This window comes from Phascolarctos cinereus, unplaced genomic scaffold, assembly GCF_003287225.1.
Source record: "Phascolarctos cinereus isolate Bilbo 61053 unplaced genomic scaffold, phaCin_HiC Scaffold_2;HRSCAF=192, whole genome shotgun sequence".
Classification (NCBI taxonomy): domain Eukaryota; kingdom Metazoa; phylum Chordata; class Mammalia; order Diprotodontia; family Phascolarctidae; genus Phascolarctos; species Phascolarctos cinereus.
Window position 1 is genome coordinate 230,969,305 of NW_027555625.1, and position 24,115 is coordinate 230,993,419.

Genomic DNA, 24,115 nt, shown 5'->3' on the forward strand with positions numbered 1-24,115 from the left:
TTATCTTTTTAATAATTGGTATTTAGTACTACTGAAATTAGAGTAGGGAGGAAGGAGATTGGCTTTTCTTTATAAAGTAGAGGTACTTCTTAGAATGGGAGGATATGAGGTCCTAAATGCTAACCAAAGTTACTCAGTTTAATTATTACGAGTTGCCTCTACCTTTTCATGAATCAGACATAATCAGGGACATGTGTGACCAGAGGAGGTGGGCTAGTCATGTAGTGAGAGTGAAGCATCATAGATGAACTGTGTGCTGAACTTCCATCTCTTAATCCTTAATGAGATGACCTGTGGCATAACCTGAGGGACCCTCTGGAGGAATCAGAATCATTGAATGGAGTAAACTAGAATCAAATAGCATGAAAAGAGGTGGAAGGACAGTGTTCGGGAGAACCCATCACTGGTGATGAGCCTCAAGTTAATGTTAGCATATATTTTACTAGTCTCTTTGTGTTTGGGGCAACAGGGGTACTCTATTCTAAAGGTTTATATATTTTGAAGTAAAGGGATAAGGGACTGGCCTTAGCCTGTCATTGGAACAAAAAGGAACTTCCTGGTATGGAAACTCCCTCTACCAAGGCAGGTTGGCACCTTATCTGAAATTTATAGTTTTGAAGAATTGTCTGGAACACTGAGTGACTTAAGTGACCTGCCCTGGGTTACAGAGCCAGTATGTGTCAGATGTAGGACTTAAACCCAGATTTTCTGGGCTCTGAGACTATCTCTTTATCCATTGCTCCATGCTGCTTCTCTTGAATTAATTCACTCTTGAATTAAAATAATAATTTAATTTTAAAATTCTCTATATTGCCTTTGAAATACTTTGATGGGGGGGGGGTTGCATTTTATTTTTTTTAGCTAATCAAATGATATTTTTCTCTGGTTGATATTCGAATAAGTTTATATTCCCTTAGCACAGAATCATGAAGTTACTAACTTATCTTGCATAGAATTTATATATATGTATGTAAATGTATATTTCGTGTTTCAGGTAACTTAGTTGGTGGTGGAGTGGATAAAAGGCAGATGGCCAGCATTCAGGAATCAGTTGGTGAGACAAGCTCTCAGAGTGTGGTCGTGGCTGTAGACAGGTAATGGTTTTGTCTTTTGATGGAAAAGAGAGTTTGGGATTATTTCTGTGTATATCCTCCATGGGAAGATGTTCCAGAGGCTCTTTTGGGAAAGAGTTCCAAGAAGCAACTGTTGATCAGGAAGTTGTAATTATATAATCTAATGGATGATCTAAAAGTTGATTTAATAGTGATAACATCTGCCATTTATAGAGTGCTTTAGGGTTTGTAAAATGCTTCCCATACAGTATTTCATTTGGTCTTTGTGATAACTTTGTAAACTAGATGCTACAGGTATATTGCCCCCATTTTACAGATGAGGAATCTAATCCAAGAGATTTAGTGACTTGCCCATCATCACAAAGTGTCACAGGCATGATTCAAACTCAGTTCTGTCCAGACTCCAAGTCTAACACTCTTTCTAGTATCCCACATTGCCTCTGCTAAATTCTATTTCATAGGCCACTATTAAGACTAGCTCACATTCCCTTAGCATAAACACATACTAACTCATTCCTGTGGTCCTTTTCAGTTTACAAAGCATTTCCTCCCAGTACCTCTGTTTTGCACATGAGAAAACTAAAGCTCAGGCAGGTGAAATGATTTGGCTTGTGGTCCCAGAACTAGCTACGGTCACAGCTCAAACTTGTGCCCAACAGGTCTTTTGACTCCCCAAAGCCAGTGTTTTTCTGCTGTGCCATCCTGAGCTTACGATGTCATCACCAAAAGAGCCACTTAGAAGTCATCAAGTCCAGCCTGATGAGGATCCTGCCTCACAGAGTGCCCAGGCAATCTCTTCAGACTTGATAAAGAGAGGCACCTAAGTCTTAACTGGATAATCAGGAGATGACAGTGTCAAAAATAATAGTTTCTCATTCTTTCTTCCAAATTATAAATATGTATAGTGCAAACTATAGCTATCCCTCAGCTCAGTCCTTTATTTTGGTCACCTCTACCACTTTAGAAAATTTCACACTGAAATCCTTGACAAATTAGAAGTGATTGTATCTCTTTGCAAACTTGCATGACCTGCCATTATTTTAAGGTGTAAACTGAACAATAAATGGTTCTGTTACTATCCATGTGACACTGCCCAAGGTATAGGTTATACACCCTTAGTTGCCTCATCTGTAAAATAAGAGTTTTTGATTAGATCAAAAGGTTTTTAACCTGGGGTTAGATTTCAGTGAAGCCATGAACTTTGATGAGGAAAAAAGCTACATCTTTACTTTCATTTACCTTTGTTTTCTTTTGGAATCCTATATATATTTTATGCATTTAAAATATTATTCTGAGAAGGGGTCCATATTGCCAAAAGGGGTCTGTAACACAAAAACGGATTAAGAACCCCTGAACTAAATGAACTCTCAGGTCCCTTCTCATAGCTAAATCTATGACCTGATAATTCTGATAATTTGACTTATAAGATCATAGGATTTAGAGCTAGAAAGATCTTTAAGAGATTATGTAGTCTAACCTCATTATTTTACAAATATGTAAACAGGCTAGTAATGGGTAAGTGACTTGCCCAAGTTCTTACAGGTAGTAAGTGACAGAGCTAGGATTTGAACCCAGGCCCTCTGACTACAAATCCAGCCTTCTTTTCACTATCATCAAGAATTGGCATGGAGGGGCAGCTAGGTGATGCAGTGGATAGAGCTCGGGCCCTGAAGTCAGGAGGACCTGAGTTCAAATGCGTTCTTAGACACACATAACACACAACACGTACTAACTGTGTGACCCTGGGCAAGTCACTTAACCCCAATTGCCTAGTAAAAAGAAAAAAAAAAGAATTGGCATGGAGCAGACAGATAAATCTGAAATATTATATAGTCATTTGGTAAATTTCCCAGTTTGTACGTGTAGATTCCATATTGACTTTCATTGACTTTTTCTTTGATTATCTAATTCATGGCACTTACCCACTATTCTATATTGAATGCCAAAAGCTAATTAATATTAATTACAAGGTACCTTTTGAAACTCCACTTCTATTATATTTTAATTTATTCTGTTTATTTTCAACATATCAGCATGCTTAATATTATCACTTATTCTTCCATCTTCTATAGTTTCCATTTTCCCCTTTCAATTACAGGCAAGGGAGATTGGAAAGCTATTCTTTCATGCTTTAGCTACCTTTCTCCCCTTTTCATAAGTAGTTAGCCATTTTTTGCCTATAAACATACCTTCAGCCAACTGATTTTAATCATCCTTCTGTTTTGTATCGGTGGGGTATGCATTATGATTTATTGTTATGGTAATTACCAAATTGAGCTGTTCTAAGTCCATTCCTTCAAATTCTAATTTTAAAAACTACATAAGTTGTAAAAAATAAAATAAAATAAAATTTTATTTTATGTTTAATTGGCTCCACAGAATATTTACTGGATCTACTAGACTGGATGGAAATGCAATAGGTATGTATATTTAAGTTTCTAGAAAACTTACAAGTGCTTCTAGTTTGAAAGCAACTGAAAGGTGCTAACTTGGTTATTTATTTTTTTTGCCTATAGTTGACTTTGTCCGCTGGCTGTGTGCTGTTTCCATGGATGAGCTGGCTTCACCTCATCATCCACGCATGTTCAGCTTGCAGAAAATTGTGGAAATTTCATACTATAATATGAATAGAATTAGACTGCAGTGGTCACGGATATGGCAAGTGATTGGAGACCATTTTAATAAGGTAAGTGTTCAAACTGAAAATAGGCCTGTGTTTTGAATACCATTTAAAAATTATTTAGCATCAGGCTTATCTTTTACGTACATTGATTCCATACTTTTATTTAGTTATTACCTAACAAGTTTCTAGTACTAGCAACCCCATTTGATTAAATAATTTTGCCTCAAGTAAATTGAAACTCTAATTGTAGCAAAAATATTATGAGAAATTCTTCTTTATCTGGAATCCAAACAGAAAGCTCACATAACCAATGTTTTGATATGAATATGTGTGTTTGTATGTGTATGATATATTAATTTGGGGGGAAGGACAACAGGTCTAGAGCTACCGTTTTATGTGTAGGGAATTCTTGAGTGGAAACTGCCTCCTCTGAGCAGATTAGTGTTCATCTGTCACTTAGTCTTAGGAAGTTACCTGAGGCCCTGAGAAGTTAGATTATCTGCCCATGATTATACAGCCAGTTTGTGTTTAGAATAAGATTGGAACCCAGATCTTCCTCCAAGACTGGCCTTCTTTTTACAATGCTATGCTACTTCTCTTTTAGTTTATATTATGTATTTATAATAATGATTGAGCCCATGGTACTACCAGTTTTCCCTAGTCACCCTGATTTTGAAACCATAGACATCTTTGATTTTCCTTGATATTCCTTGGTGGTTTTCATCTAGTCTGAGATGAGGAAGCAGTAGGAATGGGCAGCCATATGTCTGCATGGGAAATGTGTAGAGTGGGGTTTCCCAGGGATCCACATTAAGGTAGCTATGGAAGAAATAGTTAACATGTGGAATCAAAAAGGACTCAAAAAAACTCTCTGTTGGCTATTGACTCAGATGCATCTGTAATCCCATTACTGTAGATGTTCTTTCTAAGACTACAGATCACATTTCACCCATCCTTGTCTCTCCTGGGCCAGTCTTGTCTGCATTCCCATAAGTTTAATGCAGTAAGATCACCTGGTATAATGGGGGGGCATAGAGGACTTTCCTGTTTTCTCTTAACATTGCACAGATGCCAGTATGTCACGTGGGCGTGTCACACTGGCATGTCACACAGGCCGTCCATCAGTCATCCCTTCTTTTTTCTAGGTCTTTGTTATGTGTTACAGTCTGTTCTTACCTAACATGTGCCTCTCAATTGTCCTTTGAGTAATAATCATTTTTAATTCTTCAGAGATAAAATTTAATAGGAATAAATACAATTACACTTAGATTTAAAAAATCTCTTTTCAGCTAAAGGATGGAGGAGATATGACTTGAATTAATTCCTGTGAAACAAGTTTTGGGGTTTTAATGAACCAAATATGCATGTGAGGATCACTATAAGTAAACTTTTATTGGACATAGCTATTGTCTTTTCTTTATCTGGGATTTGGGACTTGAAATTCAATTCATTGTCTCTATCATTGTTGTTATGTTTATTATTAACAGTAATTGTTACTTCAAACTTTCTGATCCTATCCCATAATCATGATGTCAGGATCTTAGAGAATCATAGTCCTAGATCTAGAAGAAACCTCAGACCCCATTCCATCATTTTATGGTTGAGGAAGCTGAAGCCCAGGAGGTTTATGTGACCTGCCTAAGGTCACATGGATGGTAGTGGTCATCAGAGTTGAGATTTGAACCCATATTCTTTGACTCTAAAGCTAGTACTTTTTCCATTGTACCACACTATTTTGGCACTAAAAAAACCCAAAATGTTCTTAAAAGACATCTAAGAGAATTTCTTCCTCCAGAATCATTTTGTAACAGAGACCTGCAAATAAAAGGGAAAGCCTTTCTCTGTAGTGGGGGGAGGAGCGATAGCAGGGCTTGGAGGCCCAGTGGTTGAGATTAATGAGGTCACCCAGACCCAGATTCAAATGGTGTGTCAGTCAGTCCTTGAAAGAAATCAGCATTTCAGTCTGTGTAACAAACTGATGGCAGCAGTGGCCTTGTCTAGAAACAGCAAAATAATGGATGAAATGACCTTTCCCCAAAAAGGCTCAACTGAGTGAATCAGATTTCAAAGTTTTGGAAGAGATGAATTAATCTTAAAGTGGAAGTAGCACGAAGCATGTGTGTAAGCTTTAGAGGGCAAGAAGACAGATTTAAACACTAGTGAGGCAACTGGCCTTGAGAGTCTGAAAAATAGCTAACACATCAACAGCAAGCTCCTACACAAAGAAAACGTTCCCAAAGTGAGACTGGTATCCGAGGAACAGGAAATGCAAGTGGTTCCTGCTCAAGTGCTGTACCTCAAGCAAGTCTGACAGCCCTTAGTTGCCCAACAGAGTCCAGCAATGGTGGGTAAACTGGAATAGATTAAAGGCAGACCAGCATAAGCCTCAAATGAACTGAATACCTGGAAGTGTCTGCTTGAGAGACAAATAGGCAGAAAGTTAATAGTGAAGAGTTGCATGCTTGTTGAGTAGAATCAAGAGCTTGAAAGACAGCTGGCTCAGAGATGTATGACATAACTTGAAGCAGAGCCGGCTTCATAAAAGAAATGCAGTACAGGAAATAAAAGCAGTTATGGTGAGGGCTTACTTTTGAAAAGTGTTTTCCTTTATACTAGCTCTGTAAACCTTTTTAAGCTCATATGTGATAGGTCAGATTATACTATAGGATTACTCTCTATACATAGTAGTTGCAGCTGAAAATGAAATGTTTTAAGAGATTGGGAAGGGGGCAGGAGCCAACAAGAAGACATTTAAACTGTAGATTTTTTTTGTTTAGTGTTCTGGATTGGAAAGAAGTGGTTCTTTTATTCAGGAACACCAAGGCCTTTCTTTGTTGTCTTAAAAAAAATCATTAAATTTATACATATGTATATTAAGTGCTTAAGTGAGAAAGAGAATATCCATAAGCTACTCAGTTTTTCTTTATGCACACCCTGACCTATATGAGAATATTTCGTTGGTTCTGCTTATTGGCCTGAAAATAAATCAATATTTTAAAATCTTTTGTTAACACCAACCTTTCTATATGGGTGTTTGAAATGGTTTTCTGTATAAGTATATGTAGATAAACCATGTATACTTTTAAAAACATTTATTTTTAAAGTGTAATTGCAAGCATCCTGTGTTTTCCTCTTTTCTCTAATAGCTATGGATTCAATACAGATATGGCGGGCAAGGGATTTGGTGGGGAAAATATCTGAAAATTGATTCTTTAGGCTGGAATTCATATTTGAAGTGTGTGTAAACTTAATTGGAACAAAGACCAGTTATTCAAATAACATCCTCCCAAAAATAGATACCTAAGGGGGCAAAGTGAATAGAGTGTTAGAGTGAGAGTCAAGAACTGAATTCATTTCCTGCCTCAGATACTTACTAAGTGGACAAATCGCTTTACCTTTCTCAGCCAGTTTCCTCATCTGTAAAAATGGAGATGATCATAGCACCTCCCCTGCCCTGCGTTGTTGTGAGTTTCAGATGAGATTGCATCTCTAAAACACTTTGCAATATTTCAAAAGCTATGTCAGTGCTGCTTATTATTATTAATTGAAGGTATTAATTATTAATTGAAAACCATCTAAGAGCACAAGCAATAATTATTTTACACAGTCTGCCAAGACAGACTTATCTGATTATCAGACATTATTGGGACCAGTTGATTCATTCCTTACCAGTAAGAAAGCAGTATTTCAGTTTACTGATTTTGACCAATCTTTGCTGGTTCTCTGTAATGGCTGAAAATACATACCACATGTGATCTACAGAAAAGAATGTATTGACTGTCCATGTGTTTGTTTTCAATTGCAACCTTTTTTCTTCATGGAACAATAAGGTTGGTGCTTTGAAGAGTCTTTGAAACTACCTCACCTCTTCTTCCCTTAAAAGTTTATCTCATTGATTAAAGGATGTGATCAAACAGTTCTCAAAAAAAAGAATTGCAAATTATTAAGGAAAAAGTTCTCCAGACCACTAATGGTAAGATAATGTAAGTCAAAAACAAGTCTATCTCATATCCATAGAGATGCCCAAAAAGGTGGAATTAATCAATGTTGGAAAAGCAAATACGCTAATATGTTGGTATAACTGAGAACCAGTTTAGTCATGTTGGAAAGAAATTTGGAATTATGAGGAAGTTACTAAAAAGTGTACATATCCTTTGACCCAGAGATTCCACTGCAGTGCATATACATCAAGGAAATCAGTGATAAAAAAGAACAGCTTCACATATCCCAAAATATCTATGGCAGAGATTTTTGCCATAGCAAAGACCTGAAAACAAAGTACATGCTTACTGATTAAGAGATGGCTAACCAAGTTGTAGTAAATACGTGAATGTAACGGATTATTATTGTTTTATAAGAAACAAATGTGATGAATACAGAGAAGTATAGAATGACATGAACTGACCTAAAGGTAATCAGTTAATCAACAAGCTTTTATTAAGCACTTACTTACAGTAGGCACTGTGCTAAGCAGTGGCAATATAAAAGAATTGATATAACCAAGAAAACAATATTCATACTGGCTGTGCATGTGTATGGAAAGAACAACCAAAAAACCCTGAATGTTGTAAAGTTACAGTTGTCAATCTTGGCCCCATAGAGGAGCAATCAGAAGACAACTCCTTCCCTTTGCAGAGGAGCCCTGTGGCTGTGGTACACTACACTTGATATCAGACTCCTCTGCTGTGTTGATGAGTTTTGCTAAACTTGTCTGTTTTATTCTTTGTTATAAAGAATAACTTTGTAGGAAGGTGGTATGGACAAGTACTAGCCATAAAATGTATTTTAAAAAGATTTTATCTACAGTTTCTTGTAACTGACAACTGTGAAACCAGAAATGATTCATTTTTTTTCTTTTCTCAGAGGTTCTTTTCACGAAGTGTATTCTTATATTTGTCTAGTTTAGGTCTTTCTTGTCTCTGTAGCATTTTCTTTGAGTTTAACTTAGTTTCTTCAGGTGCTTTATGTGTAGATAGTTATTCTAGTTTATACTCATCTGTGTGATCCTTAATGACAAACTTGAAAGACAAATCTGAATAGAGTAATTAGACTCTTTATGCCTGTCTTCTTAATTTTGAATTTCCAGTTCCACCTAATCAATGCTATTAAGCAAAATTATGGAAAACTTGACTGCTGCCTTCAGTTCTCCTCTAAGTTTGTGGAAACCACTTTCTGCACTTTGTAAATTAGAGCAGGCCAGATCTTGCCTAATGTCAATAAGTGTAACTTCACTTACCATATTATTGCCCATCTGTGGTATTTATAAGATTGTTTTTATAGAATTAACTATAACATTGTAACCCTTTAACATTGTTATACTCAGTATTTTATTTTTGGTGAACTAGTTAATGACATTAGATATTTTGCCTGTTTCTGCCTTTTTAAGACCCATTTGCAGTAATGATCCATGTTTTTCTGGATATTTTAGCACCAAATTTGCATTATTAGAGTAGCTAGCTGATACAATAGATAGAATGTTGGACTTGGACTCAGAAAAACCTGAGTTTGAGTCCTACTGTGTGACCATGTCACTGATTTCTCTCAGTCTCAATTTTGTTTGAAAGTAGGGATAATAATAGTACCTACCATAAGGTTGTTGTAAGGATCAAATGAAATCATTTATGGATTTAAATTACTATATAAATACTATTTATTATCATTATTGTTATCATTATATACATTGTTATATATTTTGCTACAGTTCAGTTGCTGTAGCACACATTTTCTTGCTTTAATATAATCTGGAAAAATGTAACTGGCCTGTGAGCTCAAACCCAAAAATAAATTGAGCTATGGTCAAAATAAATGTCTTAACAGTATAAAAATCAAGATATGTTGTATGTATTATATTTCTTTGTGTTTCTGGTGCTCAGTTATGTATTGTGCCTGCCATATGGGCATATTTGAAAAAAAATCTTTAAATCTTAGAGCCTTCTTTGAGCCCAGAGGACTGTTTGATTCTTAGATATAGACCTAAAGATTCTTAGACTTCCAGAGCTAGAAAGAACGTTAGAGAAGTTTCATAGAAATGTTAGGTGATATTTTTACACCTGTAAACTTTATGTATTTTCCCACACCTTCTCTTCATTATTAGGTTGGCTGTAATCCTAATGAAGATGTGGCCATTTTTGCTGTTGATTCACTGAGGCAGCTGTCCATGAAGTTTCTTGAGAAGGGAGAGTTAGCCAATTTCCGATTCCAGAAGGATTTTCTAAGGCCATTTGAGCATATTATGAAGAAAAACAGGTGTGTGATTCCTTCCCACCATAAACCACTGCAACCAAACCACAATATTTTGATTGTTAGAGTGGGATGAAATGTAAAAGATTATCTTGTCCATTCCCCTCATTTCGCAGAAAAGAAAACTGAGGCCCAGAGATGGGACATGACTTACTGAAGATTATTTCATGTGATAGTTGGACCTGCTAGGTCTACTGAGTCCACTATGCCACCCTGCTCCTAAATTGACCCCTCCCCTGCTGTGGAATGCATTGTGACTCTAAGCAAATCAAGTTTAGATAGAGTCCCTACCACAAATTGATTCTATTCCAGTGGCAAGGAAATACCATAGACAAATAGGCATTTTCTATTAATCATTGATTATCAGTGAAAATACCTAGGTCATTGTGAATCAAGGACAGCATTTGGTAACCTCCCCATCCTGCCAGACAACCCTGACATCCTCCCAGCCCCTTCTCAGTTGCTATAAAGATGAACCATAGCTAAAACGGGAAGATTGACTTCTGATGAGTACTGTGATGTGCTCAGAGGCCAGCTTATCAAATCAGGTTCTTGGAAAAGTCACGTAAACCCCATCATTGTCAATAGTCCAGTTGACTATAAATGGATTTTAGCACACGTGCTTTGGGGCTTAAGGTCACCTGATTTGGGATAGACCTGGGGTGATTTTTTTTGGAGCTTTTGATATAATTAGTTTCCAGAAGTTTTCTAAATGCCTTATTTGTAGATATTTAAAATTTAAATGTGAATTTAAAAAATGCCGCCTGTAGGTACTAAAGGACATAAAAAGTTTAGCTAAGATGTGGCCCTTGCTTTCATGAAGGTTACAGTCTAGGAGGGAAATGGGCATAAACTAATAAGGTAACATTAGAGTTGAGGTTTAACAGCGAATTCAGCGAGTGAGGATGGAAAGACATTCTAGGCATAGGGAACAGAGGACTGTTCATATTTGAGGGAGTGATAGAAATAAGGAGTAATCTGATGGGGCTTCATAGTGAAGTACATGGAGAGAAATAAAGGAACTTATGTATTTATTGTGCCTTGATGACTTTAAGGTAACTGTAAAGAATATTAATTCTAAGTTAGTAGCTATGTTAAATTCTCTTTCCTGTATACTGAAGAACAGATGATATGGCTATCCCTTTTTCTTAAGATCACCCACCATTCGAGACATGGTTATCCGCTGCATAACTCAGATGGTAAACTCCCAAGCTGCTAACATTCGCTCAGGTTGGAAGAATATCTTTGCCGTATTCCACCAGGCAGCTTCTGATCATGATGGGAATATTGTGGAACTGGCGTTCCAAACAACAGGCCATATAGTCAGTAAGTAGTAATTAAATTTCACAGAGATAACATCTTACCTTTTATGTAATTTTTTCATAAAACCCCCTTGCTATATAAAATTTCTGCCCATAGAAATCAGTCTGAGGAAGTTAGAATAAAGTTACAGAGATGATTTCAATTCTTAAGGTGTGTTTATTCTTTAGATGATTTTAACTCAAAAGTTGGGACTGGTTTTTTGTTTTTGTTTTCAAGGAAAAGTGCAAAGACAACTCATCAGGAGAAATCAGGGGTCCTGTTTTCAAATCCTGGCTCTCACATTTATTGCCCGAGTGACTTTATTGTTAAACCTCTCTGTGTCTCAATTTCTTCATCTGTAAAATGGGATAATAATATTTAGTATACCTTAATAATACCTTGTGTAGTAGTTGTGAGGAAAACACTTTGTAAATCCAAAAGTTCTATAAAAATGTAATTTTTTGAGATAAGTAGAAGTTGGCCTTCTGTCTGACATTCCAGACTTCTATTGCTGGATTTTAAAGAGTATTTGTTTTAATACCTTTGAATAAGTTTTATGGATGAAAAAAATGAGTCCAAATGAGCGGGTGATCTACTCAAAGTCATATAAAGAGTTAACTACCCTGACTCCTATTCAAGCACTTTTCCCACAACATCATAGTTCAATACGGTTTAACAGATGTTAGGAGCCATTGTTTGTACCAGCAAGTGGGGCAAGAGAATAGGACGCTGAGGGCTAGTTTGGACACAGGCCAGTTTGCTGTGCTCTGGTGCCACTGAAAACAGAACTGTGTCCATGCCCTTCCTCCTCTTTCTTTTCCTCTTCCTCTTTTCACTTTCTCCCCTGCTCCTTTGGTCTCCCTTTCCCTTCTTCAGCAGCCCAGCCCCAGAGTCCACCATGCTGGCTGGTGGCTCCAGAAAACACATACTGGGCTGGTCCTTTAAGGAGGCGGAGAGGCTATTTGGCTGTTTTGGACCTGAGGGAAAACTGATGTCTAGTGTCCAGAGTTTTATGGGAATTGGGGGTGGTGAGAGAGAAAAGAGAATGAGGAGGAGGAGGAGGAATGCTTCTAAAACTTCACATAGCCTGTTAAAGTGATGACTGTGGTGGCAGAGGGGACTAGTGTTTTGTATCCTATTTAACTAGAAGTTGAATTCTTTTAATTTCTTGTCATTACTAAGGAGATTTTTATTCTATCATTTACAACTCTCATTGCATTTTAAACCTCCTTTCCTGAGTCACTGGATGGCCCAAAACTGTACCTGACTTTATGAAAGTGTCAGCCATCTTCACTTTAAAAGATTTCTCTTGGGGCAGCTAGGTGGCGCAGTGGATAGAGCACCGGCCCTGAAGTCAGGAGTGCCTGAGATCAAATCCGGCCTCAGACCAAACACTTGACACTTACTAGCTGTGTGACCCTGGGCAAGTCACTTAACCCCAATTGCCTAAAAATAAAATAAAATTCTCTTAGAACATGTGCTAGTTGGAAGATTTATCCTTATCCTCCTTTGACATAGCAAATTTGGGACTCTTGTCTCTACGGACGGGAAAAGTAGACACTCTTACATCATTACTTAGAAAAAAGTCATCACTTTCAATCCAATCTAATAAACATTTATTACGTGCCTATGACGTGCTGAATTCTGGGAATACAGTTAATAAAAAGAAAGCTAGTCCTTGCCCTCTAGGAGCTTGCAATCCAATGGGGGAGGCAACACACTGAAGGAGGAGGAAAACGGGATGAGGGAAGGGAACAGGGGCGCAGGGGAGTAACTTGTTCTGTGGAGGTGAATCCAGGTGGAGCAAGCAAGACTAGTTTTATAAGGTTTCATATTTTTCCACATTGTCTGTAGAAAAAACACAAACTCTCATTTAAAAGTTCTTTACAGTCTGGCCGCAGCCTGTCTTTCCACCGATTCGATAAAGTCTCCTACTTGCTTTTGTTCCCCATTCATGGCTTCTGCTTGGCGTTCCATCTTCCAACTCTCTGCCCTCAAACAAGCTTGTTCCAAAGCCCAGAATGCTCTTCCTTCTCACCTCACGGAGACCCCAGCTGTCTTCAGAGATCAGTTGGTGTCACATCCTTACAGAAGTCCCTTGATTCAACCACTTTTTGGTGCCTTGACAAATCACTTTGTATTTATTTTATATGTATCCTAGATTTAATTATCTTTGAACATATTGTGTCTCCCTGGTAAGAATGTAAGCTTTTTGAGGGTAAGGATTGTCTTACCTTTGTATTTGTATCCCAGCTGCCTAGCTTATTACTCTGAAGTGGATGTTTAAAGCCTTGCTTAAAAAAGTAATATGCTACCTACCAGTCACTTTACAATCCTCTAAAGTGAAGGTAGATAGTTAGGCATATTATGTCCATTTTACAGATAAGGAAACTGAGACTCAGAGAAAGCAAATTATTTATAATTATAGTAACTGACCTTTATGTAACATTTTAAAGTTTGCATAACACATTATCTCATTTGAACCTCACAACAAGCCTGTGAGATAGGTTTTATAGATGTTATCCCCATTTTACAGATGAGCTTTCAACAAGCTAATGGTGAGAAGTTAAGGGTCTTACCCATGCTCACACAGCTAGTGAGTATGGATGTGCTAGTCGTATGCTGTGGTGTAGTGGTAAGGGCACTTGATTTGGTGTCAAAACACCTGGGTACGAATCCCAACTCTTTCACTTAATACCTGCATGACCTTGGACAGATTACTTCCTTTCCCTAGGCCCCAGTTTCCTATTCTGTAAGGTGAAGAGGATTACATTCTAAATGTTATAAGTAACACACCTAGGACTCCAATTCAGTTCTAAATAGAAGCCATGGTTACTTTCCACTAAATTATGCTGTGAAATAATATAACTTAGATACTCAGTTCTCTAATTATATAGTTCATCAGCTTCCTATATTATAAACTAGCTTAACTTAATATGTCTAATCGGCAGTGTTATGATCCTCGAATATTTGTGCCTTCATGATATTCTTTGAAGTAATCTGAACCAATTTAGACTGAGGTGTATTTATTATATTATTTAGGAATAACTTTTTAAAAGCATTTGTCCTAGAGAAAATCACTGACATATTTCTCTTAGATTTAAGTCATACTTTTACTGTTTTATCCACCTAACAAACACTGTTAAATGGCACAATTTATGTTTCCCCAGCAACTATCTTTCAGCACCATTTCCCTGCTGCAATAGATTCCTTTCAAGATGCTGTGAAGTGCTTATCTGAGTTTGCTTGCAACGCTTCTTTTCCTGATACCAGCATGGAAGCAATTCGACTGATCCGATACTGTGGGAAATATGTTTCTGAAAGGCCCAGGGTAGGTTCACTTTCCCTTAGTTGACTAGGAGTTGGGGAGGAAAAATTATTGTCAGCTGCTGTCCATGTTGTGTTTTAGATCTGCTTTTACTTTGTACTAGCTGTTTGTTTTGAAATAAACACTGCAGGTATTAGCTATTTCACTTCATTTAGAAATTTTTAGGAAGTTTGGGAAACTTTTAGGAAGTTACATGGCACACTAACTGTGGATAGAATTAAAACTAAGTTAAATCATCACTACAGTAACTCTAAAAATACCTACTTATAAACATTAAAGATTTCTTCTCTAATTAATTAGATTGCAAATTATAAATTGTAAAATGTTCCCTGTGCAGGTCAACCCCTTCTCTGAAGCTTAGAGTCTTAGAGAGTTGCCTAAGTCAGGGGGAAGTATGACTTGTACAGGAAAGTGTGACCATCTTGTATAAGAAGAAAGAAAAGTCTTACTTATTTTATACAATAATATGCAAATTAAATTAAAAATACGTATTAAGCTCTACTAGCCTAGACACTAGAGATAAAAAAAAGGAAAATGACAATACCCTTGCCCTCAAGGAGCTAATACAGTGTAATGGGTAATAAGACACGTAAGTCAGTAACTTTAATAAAAGACTAAATGTGGTAAAGTACAAGGAAGCAATCCAAATAAATTGCTAAAAAAATCTTTAAGGAAGAGATTATTTTCAGAACTAGGGAAATACTTCATGAAGTAAAGGGCCACCTGAATTGAACCTTGGGGAAGAGGTTGATTTGGGAGCCATTCATTTGTTAAGTCACTTAATTTCTTTGGGCTTCAGTTTCCTCGTTTCCTCATCTATAAAATGAGGCATTTGAATTATATTATTTTTAGAGATCCTTCCCAGCTCTATCAATATATGAATCTGTTAGTATTTTATTTTATCTTTTTTTAAAAGGATTTTAAAAAATTTTTTTAAGATTTTAATATAATTTGGTTTTATATCACTTAAATTTTCCCATGTATACTTCCTTTTTCTTCTCTGCTCCAAAGAGCCATCTCTTATAACAAAGAATTTTAAGCAGAGGGGGAAAAAATTCAGCTAAAATAATCCATACATCAAAAAAAAGTGATGTTATGTACCCGTGGAACACTCTCCCACATGTTTCTGTAAAGGAGTGAGGAATCTGTGATCTTAAATAGGAACAAATCAGTGATGCCATTGTATCATTTCAAAAATTGGGAGTCATTTGGGTAGAGATGATAGTTTTAATCAAAGAATTATACATAGATTTGGAGCTGGAAAATACCTTGGAGATTATTAAATCTAACTCCCTCATTTTAGGGGCAAGGAACTAAAGCCAAGAAAGATTCAGTTAATTTGACTGTAGTCACACAGCTAATAAACGTGTAAGGCAGGATTAGACTCAGCTCTTTCTGACTTTAAGTACAGCGCTGTCTCCTTTATGCCATGCTTCGTCATGGCAATGAGTGCAATATCCGAGGGGTAGAATAAGAAGAGGGATGACAACAGAACATTAAAGAACACTCACCTTTAAAGGTAAGAAGATGAGGAGAAAGTGAAGGAAAAAAGTTATTAAAAGTAAAAGAAAAGAATCCCACATTTTTGTTAAAGTTAAGCTCATAGGCCCTTCCCAACAGGAAGCCTTTCTTGATTTCTTTAATTATTAAGGCTTTCTCCCTCTGCCTCAAATTATTTCATATATACTTAGGTATTTACATGTTGCACCCCACACACACACACAATAGAAGCTCCTGCAGTTTATGCTATTCTTCATTTTGTCTTCATGTCCTTCTAGCACCACTCCTCTCACGTAGTTGGCACTTAATAAATGCTTGTTGGTTTAAATTGGTATATCTGATGCCAAGGGAAGAGAGGATGTTCACAAGGAGGGAATACCCAATACTGTCAAATACTGCAGAGTATGAAGAAGAATAAAGGATGAAAAAAGAGTATTGAATTTATTAGAGGGTCAGCAAGACTTTTAAGAGAATAATTTCAGTAAGGTGATGAGAATGAAAGTTAGATTGCAAGGGCTTGGGAAAAGACTGAGTGATGAGGAAAATAGGCATTAGACATAGACTTTTTACAAGTTAGGCCTTAAAGGGGAAGAAAAGGAGATGGAAGTAATGAGGTAGTAGAAGCAGTAGAGTAGTGAAAGACTTGTTTAGTGTTAAGGAAACTTGATCTTATTTATAATCATATAGGAAGAAGATGGTAGTGGTAGAGAAATTAGATTTTCCACTAGAAAGAGGAGAGAGATTGACTTTTGGACAAGACCAGAAGGTTTGTTATGAAGGGCACAGATAGAGAAGAGGTAAATGATGCCTAAGTGAGGGAGATGAACTGGAGGAGGCTGAAGGATGAGAGGTCAAGATGAGGGCAAGGAATAGGGTTAATGTGAGTGAGATCAGAGGACGAATGTATAAGTTAAGCTGAGAGATTACGATTTATCAGTAGAGGCTCATGGAAGTGGTGCAATGTGAGGACATAGTGAGGTGTGAAGATGGCCACAACTGCATATAACTGAAGTGGTTGGAGAAAGAATGCTTTTGTTATTTCAGATTTGATAGAGCTGCATTCTTGAAAGGTATGAGCACTTGAACTGTCCAGTCAAGTATTACAAGATGCTTTGACCTCTATAGCATTTGTAAATATATGAGAATTCCTGATTTTCCAACTTTGACTCCACAAAGGGCTTTTGTGATCTGCTCCCATTCCCAGGTTTCCCATTGCATTTTAAAAATTAGCCCATAGGAATTGACTGGTGTGACATTAACAGCTCCAAATGGTGGATGAGCAGTCGTCTATATGTTTGCTATATGTGGAAAGAGGGCCCCTGAGCCAGAAGGCAAACTCAGTCATTAGGTATTTGAAGAGAGAAACACATATACTGTTACTACCTCTTTTCTGACATGCATTTTGTTACATAATAGGTCTTGATGTCTTAGATTTGATTTTTATTATAGGTGCTTCAAGAATACACAAGTGATGATATGAATGTAGCTCCTGGAGACAGAGTCTGGGTTCGAGGCTGGTTTCCTATCCTATTTGAACTCTCTTGCATTATTAATAGGTGCAAGTTAGATGTTCGGACAAGGTAATTACATGAAAGATGTATTTCATTGCTTCATTCTGTTTATTGAAATTATATTGCTGTCAGTTTCTGAAGCTGACAGATCTTCCCTTTTTCATATTGCCTTCTACTTTCCACCTTTGCTTTCCGTAGAGGACTCACAGTGATGTTTGAGATAATGAAGAGCTACGGTCACACTTTTGAAAAACATTGGTGGCAGGATCTATTCAGAATTGTGTTTAGAATTTTTGACAATATGAAACTCCCTGAGCAGCAGTCAGAGGTAAGTTGAATACTTCAAGAACTTCTTTGAATTTTATCTACTTGATGCTTCATCTCCTATCTTAACATTTGAGCTATTTTAATAATACTTTGAGGTGATAGAAAGTACTGTTCATTAATAAGTCACATTTACGTAATACTTTAAGGTTTAAAATGTGTCTGTCAGTCTTCTAAGTAGCATAAACTAGTTAGGATCTAGAGGATCTCCCTGTTTTTTTGACTAGAGAGAAAATTGAAATCACCTTGCTCATTTGGATCCTCCTCAAAAACACAGTTACTTTTGGAAAAGATGCTGGTCATTGTGACCATTGATGATAGCTGACATTCACTTCAACTGAAATAGAGATTACACTTCAGCTGAACACAGAGCACTGTTCTTAGGAAGAGAGGGTTTAGTTAAACCACAGTCCCATTCCATATCCACTACATGAAACGTATAATCTAGTAGCGCTTCATGGTTTTCAAACCATTCTACTTCGATTATCTTTTTTTTTATCTTGGTGGCATCTCTCTGAGAAGGACAGTGCAGGGGTTCTACTCTTATAGAGAGGAGAATACTAAGACCCATAGTTGTTAACAATATGCTAATGTTCATACAAGTGTGTAATAAGGGATAGTTTCAGGACTTGAACTCAGGTTTCCTTATACCAAATCTCATACCTTTTCTACTATAGCATATTAACTCTTCTGCAATAATTGTTGATATATTCTGCTAGTTTCTCTGTTTGTTACTCAGCTGGCATCTAAAAATGTTTTTATATGCTATCCCCAAGAGTAAATAGCTTTATTACATTTTAAGCTGTGTTTTAAAAGGGAGATTTTAATGCCTACTTTATGTTCATTGGGCCTCAATTGTTTTGTCGCTGAAGATTTTTTAAATGGAAGTGATTAGGAAGCCTTTTAATATTTCTTTGTTGCTTCCAGAAATCAGAATGGATGACCACAACTTGCAATCATGCACTTTATGCTATTTGTGATGTGTTCACACAGTTTTACGAAGCTTTAAATGAAGTTCTGCTTTCTGATGTATTTGCACAGTTACATTGGTGTGTAAAACAAGGTACTCTTCAAATTTATAATCATTGTTTTTCTGGGTATATCACTGGTTGATAAGTAGATGCTAAGAATGCTTCAGTATAATTTTTAAAGACCCTAATGGCCTGCACAGTGTGTAATTTAATTGTGTGGACCATAAAAACAGAATCCTTCTCTTCCCCAAAAATGTATTTATTTTTCTTTTGTTTACAAGGACTTAATAATTGTTATCAAGACAGTCACTGCTGAAGGGAAGTCATGTGGAAGAGGGGTTAGGCTTATTCTGCTGGGTCCCAAAGAGTAGATGCTTACTTGCAATTAGAGCTCACTGACAATGACATAGGTCTCCTTAGAAGTGTATTTTTTAGTTGTTGAAAGTGTTTCGGTCAGGGCTGGCTAACTGCTCCTTGGAGGCATTATAAAGAGAAGATTCACAGTCCAGATGGGAGAGGTCATAGGTGATCTGTGAAGTCCCTTCCATACTATTCATAGGTGCTGTGCCTTTGTGCTTGTAACCCTCTCAGGTCCGTGTAAATGACCCTTTGCTTGAGCAGTGTGGGGGTCACCATGGAAAAGCATCCTAAATTTATGTGTATTTGAGCTGTTCTTATAAGTGACCTTGACATCTCTCTAACTATTTCACTATAAGTTTCACACCAGGCAGTTCTCAGTTCCTAGAAAATATACATTAAGGTGTTTTGGTTTTTTTACACTGTTGTTGTTTTTTTATTTTAATATTTAATTTTTTCCCCATGTACTAACAATTTAACCAGTGTTTTTTATAAGTTTGTATTCCAAATTCTGGTCCACACTTCCTTCTCTCCCCTCTCATTGAGAAGGCAAACAACTCAATAAAGGTTATACATGTGCAGTCATACAAAACATATTTGCATATTAGAACCTCTGACACCATCATTGAAAAGCATCGATACCCTTTTCATTCACTCCCACAGTGGTGTCTGAAACATGTTGATGTGTTCCATGTACTCAACTCCACATGTAATAACTTGTAATATTACATGAGGCTTGGTAATGTGCATTGAGGACTTATTGATAACCAAAAATTTTTCAGAGAGCTATCATGATAAAAATTTAGGAAGCAAGAAATAGCCAAGGTGATTATTATATCTGGAATTAACTAATAGTACAAATTCCACCCCAACTTTGTATCTCAAGTATTTTAAATGAATAAAATGCAATTGTAATAATTTTGTATAATATTAAAACATTGCCTGAATTTTCCTCAATATATATCTTCTAATGTGAAGTTTGTTCCTTGGATATCAAAGTAACTGTCCACAATGATAAATAAGGGTGAAGTGTTGGATTTATTCTACTGTTAGTATTATGTAAATTAGAACAGTGTGTGCAGAAAAAAAGTATGAAATCCTATGAGAAAACATTATTTCCATCTAATTAGATCAGGGAAAGCTTCATGAAGGGGATTTGGTCCATGGAGGATGTAGAATGTGTAGAGTTGGCAAAGTACCAGTGACACAGGTAACTAGCCTTTAGCTCTTCACTTAGAGTACCTGCATGACACCACTGCTTTCATTGAAGGTTTGCAAGGAGCACAACCACCAGTGGCATATTCTTCCTCCCACATTGTGGCGTGAGGACCACACAGCTGGCATAGAAAAGCAGCAAAAGTTTGTTGACAGATGTTATCTTATTTTATAGATAATGAGCAGCTGGCCCGATCTGGCACGAATTGTTTAGAAAACTTGGTAATATCAAATGGTGAAAAATTCAGCCCTGATGTTTGGGATGAAACTTGTAATTGTATGCTGGACATTTTCAAAACAACCATTCCACACATGTAAGTTTTGATGCAGTGGCTAATGTGCAGTTTACTCTGCATTCAGTTCTGTTTTTTCCATTAAACAATTTTCTCTCCCATTTCCTCTTCCCTTGCTTTAGTTTGCTGACATGGAGGCCTGCTGGAATGGAGGATGATGCGTCAGAGAAACACTTGGTAGAGTTGTTTAGTTTTTGCTTTCTTTTTTTTTTCTTTTGGTTCTATATATTTTTAAAAGTTGTCTGCCCAAAGAGTTCATGGTTCTGTAATCTGTGGGACACAAGTAGGTTATAAACTGTAAAATTCCTGTTTCAAAAAGTTGTAAGTGAAGGGAACAATGATTTGGTGGGTAAAATACAGGATTTAGATACAGAGGACCTAGGTTCAAATTCCATCTCAGTGGATGAATGGATCAGCAATGGATCCCCTCTCAGGGCATGCCTGCCCACAGATTGACAGAATGGCTGAATAGATTGTGGCATATGGATTTTATTGAATAAAGTCATGCGGTAAGAAATGACAAATCAGAGGTCTGCAAAGAAACATGGAAAGACTTGTGGGAGGTGATGAATGGTGAAGTGAGCTCAATGAACATAATATAGACAAGGACCATAGTAATGTAAATGAAGAGTGTTAAAAGAAAGCTGAACTCTTGGTAACCAGTTTTGGCCAAGTATCTATCTCTTCCCTATCAGTGGTGAAGTGTGATATACTGCATGAATTGGCCAACCAAATCACTCTATAGCTTAGCTTTTTTTTAACTGTTCTTGTTATAAGGGATTTAGTGCTAGGAATGGGAGTATTTCAAGAAATGGCTAATGTAAAAAATAAAACATATCAGTTAAATACATTTTTTATTCCCAAAGAATGGATGTTAAGTATTTAAGATTAAAATAAGATATCCATGGTTTTGAAATTTTCATAGAAGGAAAAATCATTCAAAGTCTTTACCTCTCAGACATGTCTTTTGGGGAAGCTGGGTGGTACAGTGGATAGCGCTCTGGCCTTGGAGTCAGGAGGACCTGAATTCAGATCTGGCCTCAGACCAAACACTTGACACTTACTAGCTGTGAGACCCTGGGCAAGTCACTTAACCCCCCCCCAAAAAAAATGCCTTTTAAGGGCACTGCAGTGAGTAGTCAGGGTTGATTTTACTTTGAGACAAGTGGGAAGGTTAAATGCAAGCTGTGCCAAAGAGATAAGTGGTATGAAAAACCTTAATATATTGTAGAAATGAAATCTTGCTTGAAAAATGCTCAGTAAATACTCTTCTTTTCTGATAAAATTGTAGGATTTGGATTTGGACCGCCAGTCTTTAAGCAGTATAGATAAAAATCCCTCCGAAAGAGGTCAGAGCCAGATTTCTAACCCAACTGATGACAGCTGGAAAGGTAGACCATATACAAGTAAGACTAGACTTTTATTATCATTGTCGTCATTATCGTCGTCATCATCATCAAAAAATTATTCTCAAACCTTTTAGGGTTGATATTCCTGCTGTTCACTAATTTTAAAATATTTAAGTGTATACTGCATGCATAGCACTTTACTAAATACTGGGAAAGAAGATACAGTGATAAGATTTTGGGAGCAGAGAAATGAGATAGATATAAGATAAACAAGAATATGACAGTTGCACAGGAGGAAAACAAACTATTAGGTGATCAGATGAAGAGGAATCAGTTTCAGGAAAGACTTCACAGCAGAAGACTTCAAATTATAACTTGAGAAGTGGGACAGTGAAAGAGACCTGGTAGGAGAACATTTTTGTTTAAGGAAAGCTATGGTGTGGGATTTGTTAGGGAGAGAGGCATTTTTCCTCTTTGATAGATGCCTTTAACATGTCTGAAAGCACAAGACAGGATGTTTATTTCTAAAGTAAATACAGCTTTTTCTTTATGAATTTCCCAGTAGCTTTTGAAATCACACATATGTGCAGATACCTGTGATAAGTGGTAGAAAATCAGAGCTTAAACAGGACAGACCCCCTGCCTTTAAGTAGCTTGTAGTCCATTTCAGGAATGAGATCTACACAGATAGTTGTACTTCACATTAGGCTGTGACAGGTACAAAGAAGTTAAACAGAGAGGGAGGGGAGACTGGGGATGGAGAAATTCCTTCAGCTGGCGAAGAGGTCAGGGAGTCTTCAGTAGATGAGATGGCTCCTGAGCAGGAGGCTCTTCAGAGAGCCTTCAGAATGAGTGTGAGCAGGGTGATAGGCAGTTTACTTGTAGTTGGAGTACTTCATGACAGTCTTAGAGCCCTTAAAGGTAGTGTAATTAGATGATTGAAACCATGATTGGGAACTGCTTTCTACCAATTTCCTTGGCTTCTAATTTCTCACAAGTAAGCTACCTGGTTCCATGCTGACTAGCTTCATCTGGAGAGGGATCAGTCATTTTTTAGCCAGTTTTTGAAATTCACACATCTTCAGCCCAAACTGACTGTGTAGTTTCATTGTCTCTTTCTAGTTATGTGTTGTGTCCAAATTCAGTTAAAGTTTCATGGTCTTAATCACTGCTGTAACTACCAGGGTTTATTTTTGGCTTTTAATTTGCCTTGTTCACATAGACCAAAAGCTATTTGCTGGCCTCCTGATCAAGTGTGTGGTTCAGCTGGAATTGATACAGACCATTGACAACATAGTATTCTATCCAGCAACCAGCAAAAAGGAGGATGCTGAGCACATGGTGGCAGCTCAGGTAAGGTCTTATGCTTGGGGCATCACATCTTCTCCACTCAAACTCCCTTTTATTTTTGTTGGTGATACAGCATTTGGTAGGTATCTATCAGGTACAGAGTACTTTGCTCAGGGGCAGCTAGGTGGCATAGTGGATGGAGCACCAGCCCTGGAATCAGGAGGACCTCCTGAGTTCAAATCCAGCCTCAGACACTTGACTCTTACTAGCTGTGTGACCCTGGGCAAGTCACTTAACCCCATGGCCTAGCAAAAAACAAACATCCTTCCACTCTTGAATGACAGAGTACTTTGCTCATCATTGGAGGAAGGTTTATATAAGAAATTAACCATGCCTTCAGGGAACTCAATCATGTAAAAGAATAAGAGTCCTACACAGGTGGTTAGACTTCAGCCTACTATGTTACCTCAGTTCATTAAAGCAGTATAGAGGACGATGTAAGGGCTGAAGGGGAAAGTCATTACCATTTGGGCTAACAAGAAGTTCTTCCTAGAGGAGGTGGCCTCTGAATTGGACTTGGAAAGGTGAGGGGTAAGTATGGAGCATTTGAATAAAGGGAGACTCAGAAATTCTGAAGAATGCCACAGAAAAGGCATGAGATTGCAGTACACTTGGAGAAGACTGATAGGAAATAAGCATGGAAAGGAAGAGTGGCTCCTGTGCTGAAATCGCTAAGCAA

At 37.2% G+C, this 24,115-nt stretch overlaps 1 protein-coding gene across 2 annotated transcripts in view; it reads left to right on the forward strand.

Moving 5' to 3' along the window:
• ARFGEF2 (ARF guanine nucleotide exchange factor 2) overlaps nucleotides 1-24,115 on the forward strand; it is a 108,460-nt gene that overhangs the window by 75,413 nt on the left and 8,932 nt on the right. For both annotated transcript variants that reach the window (XM_020984169.2, XM_078149862.1), the window contains 13 exons: nucleotides 995-1,094; nucleotides 3,453-3,493; nucleotides 3,590-3,759; nucleotides 9,791-9,942; nucleotides 11,090-11,262; nucleotides 14,409-14,569; nucleotides 17,516-17,646; nucleotides 17,776-17,905; nucleotides 18,829-18,964; nucleotides 20,620-20,758; nucleotides 20,860-20,914; nucleotides 22,029-22,143; nucleotides 23,309-23,439. In XM_020984169.2, coding sequence (XP_020839828.1) covers nucleotides 995-1,094; nucleotides 3,453-3,493; nucleotides 3,590-3,759; nucleotides 9,791-9,942; nucleotides 11,090-11,262; nucleotides 14,409-14,569; nucleotides 17,516-17,646; nucleotides 17,776-17,905; nucleotides 18,829-18,964; nucleotides 20,620-20,758; nucleotides 20,860-20,914; nucleotides 22,029-22,143; nucleotides 23,309-23,439 — 1,634 coding nt within the window. The remainder of the gene's footprint in view (nucleotides 1-994; nucleotides 1,095-3,452; nucleotides 3,494-3,589; nucleotides 3,760-9,790; nucleotides 9,943-11,089; nucleotides 11,263-14,408; nucleotides 14,570-17,515; nucleotides 17,647-17,775; nucleotides 17,906-18,828; nucleotides 18,965-20,619; nucleotides 20,759-20,859; nucleotides 20,915-22,028; nucleotides 22,144-23,308; nucleotides 23,440-24,115) is intronic.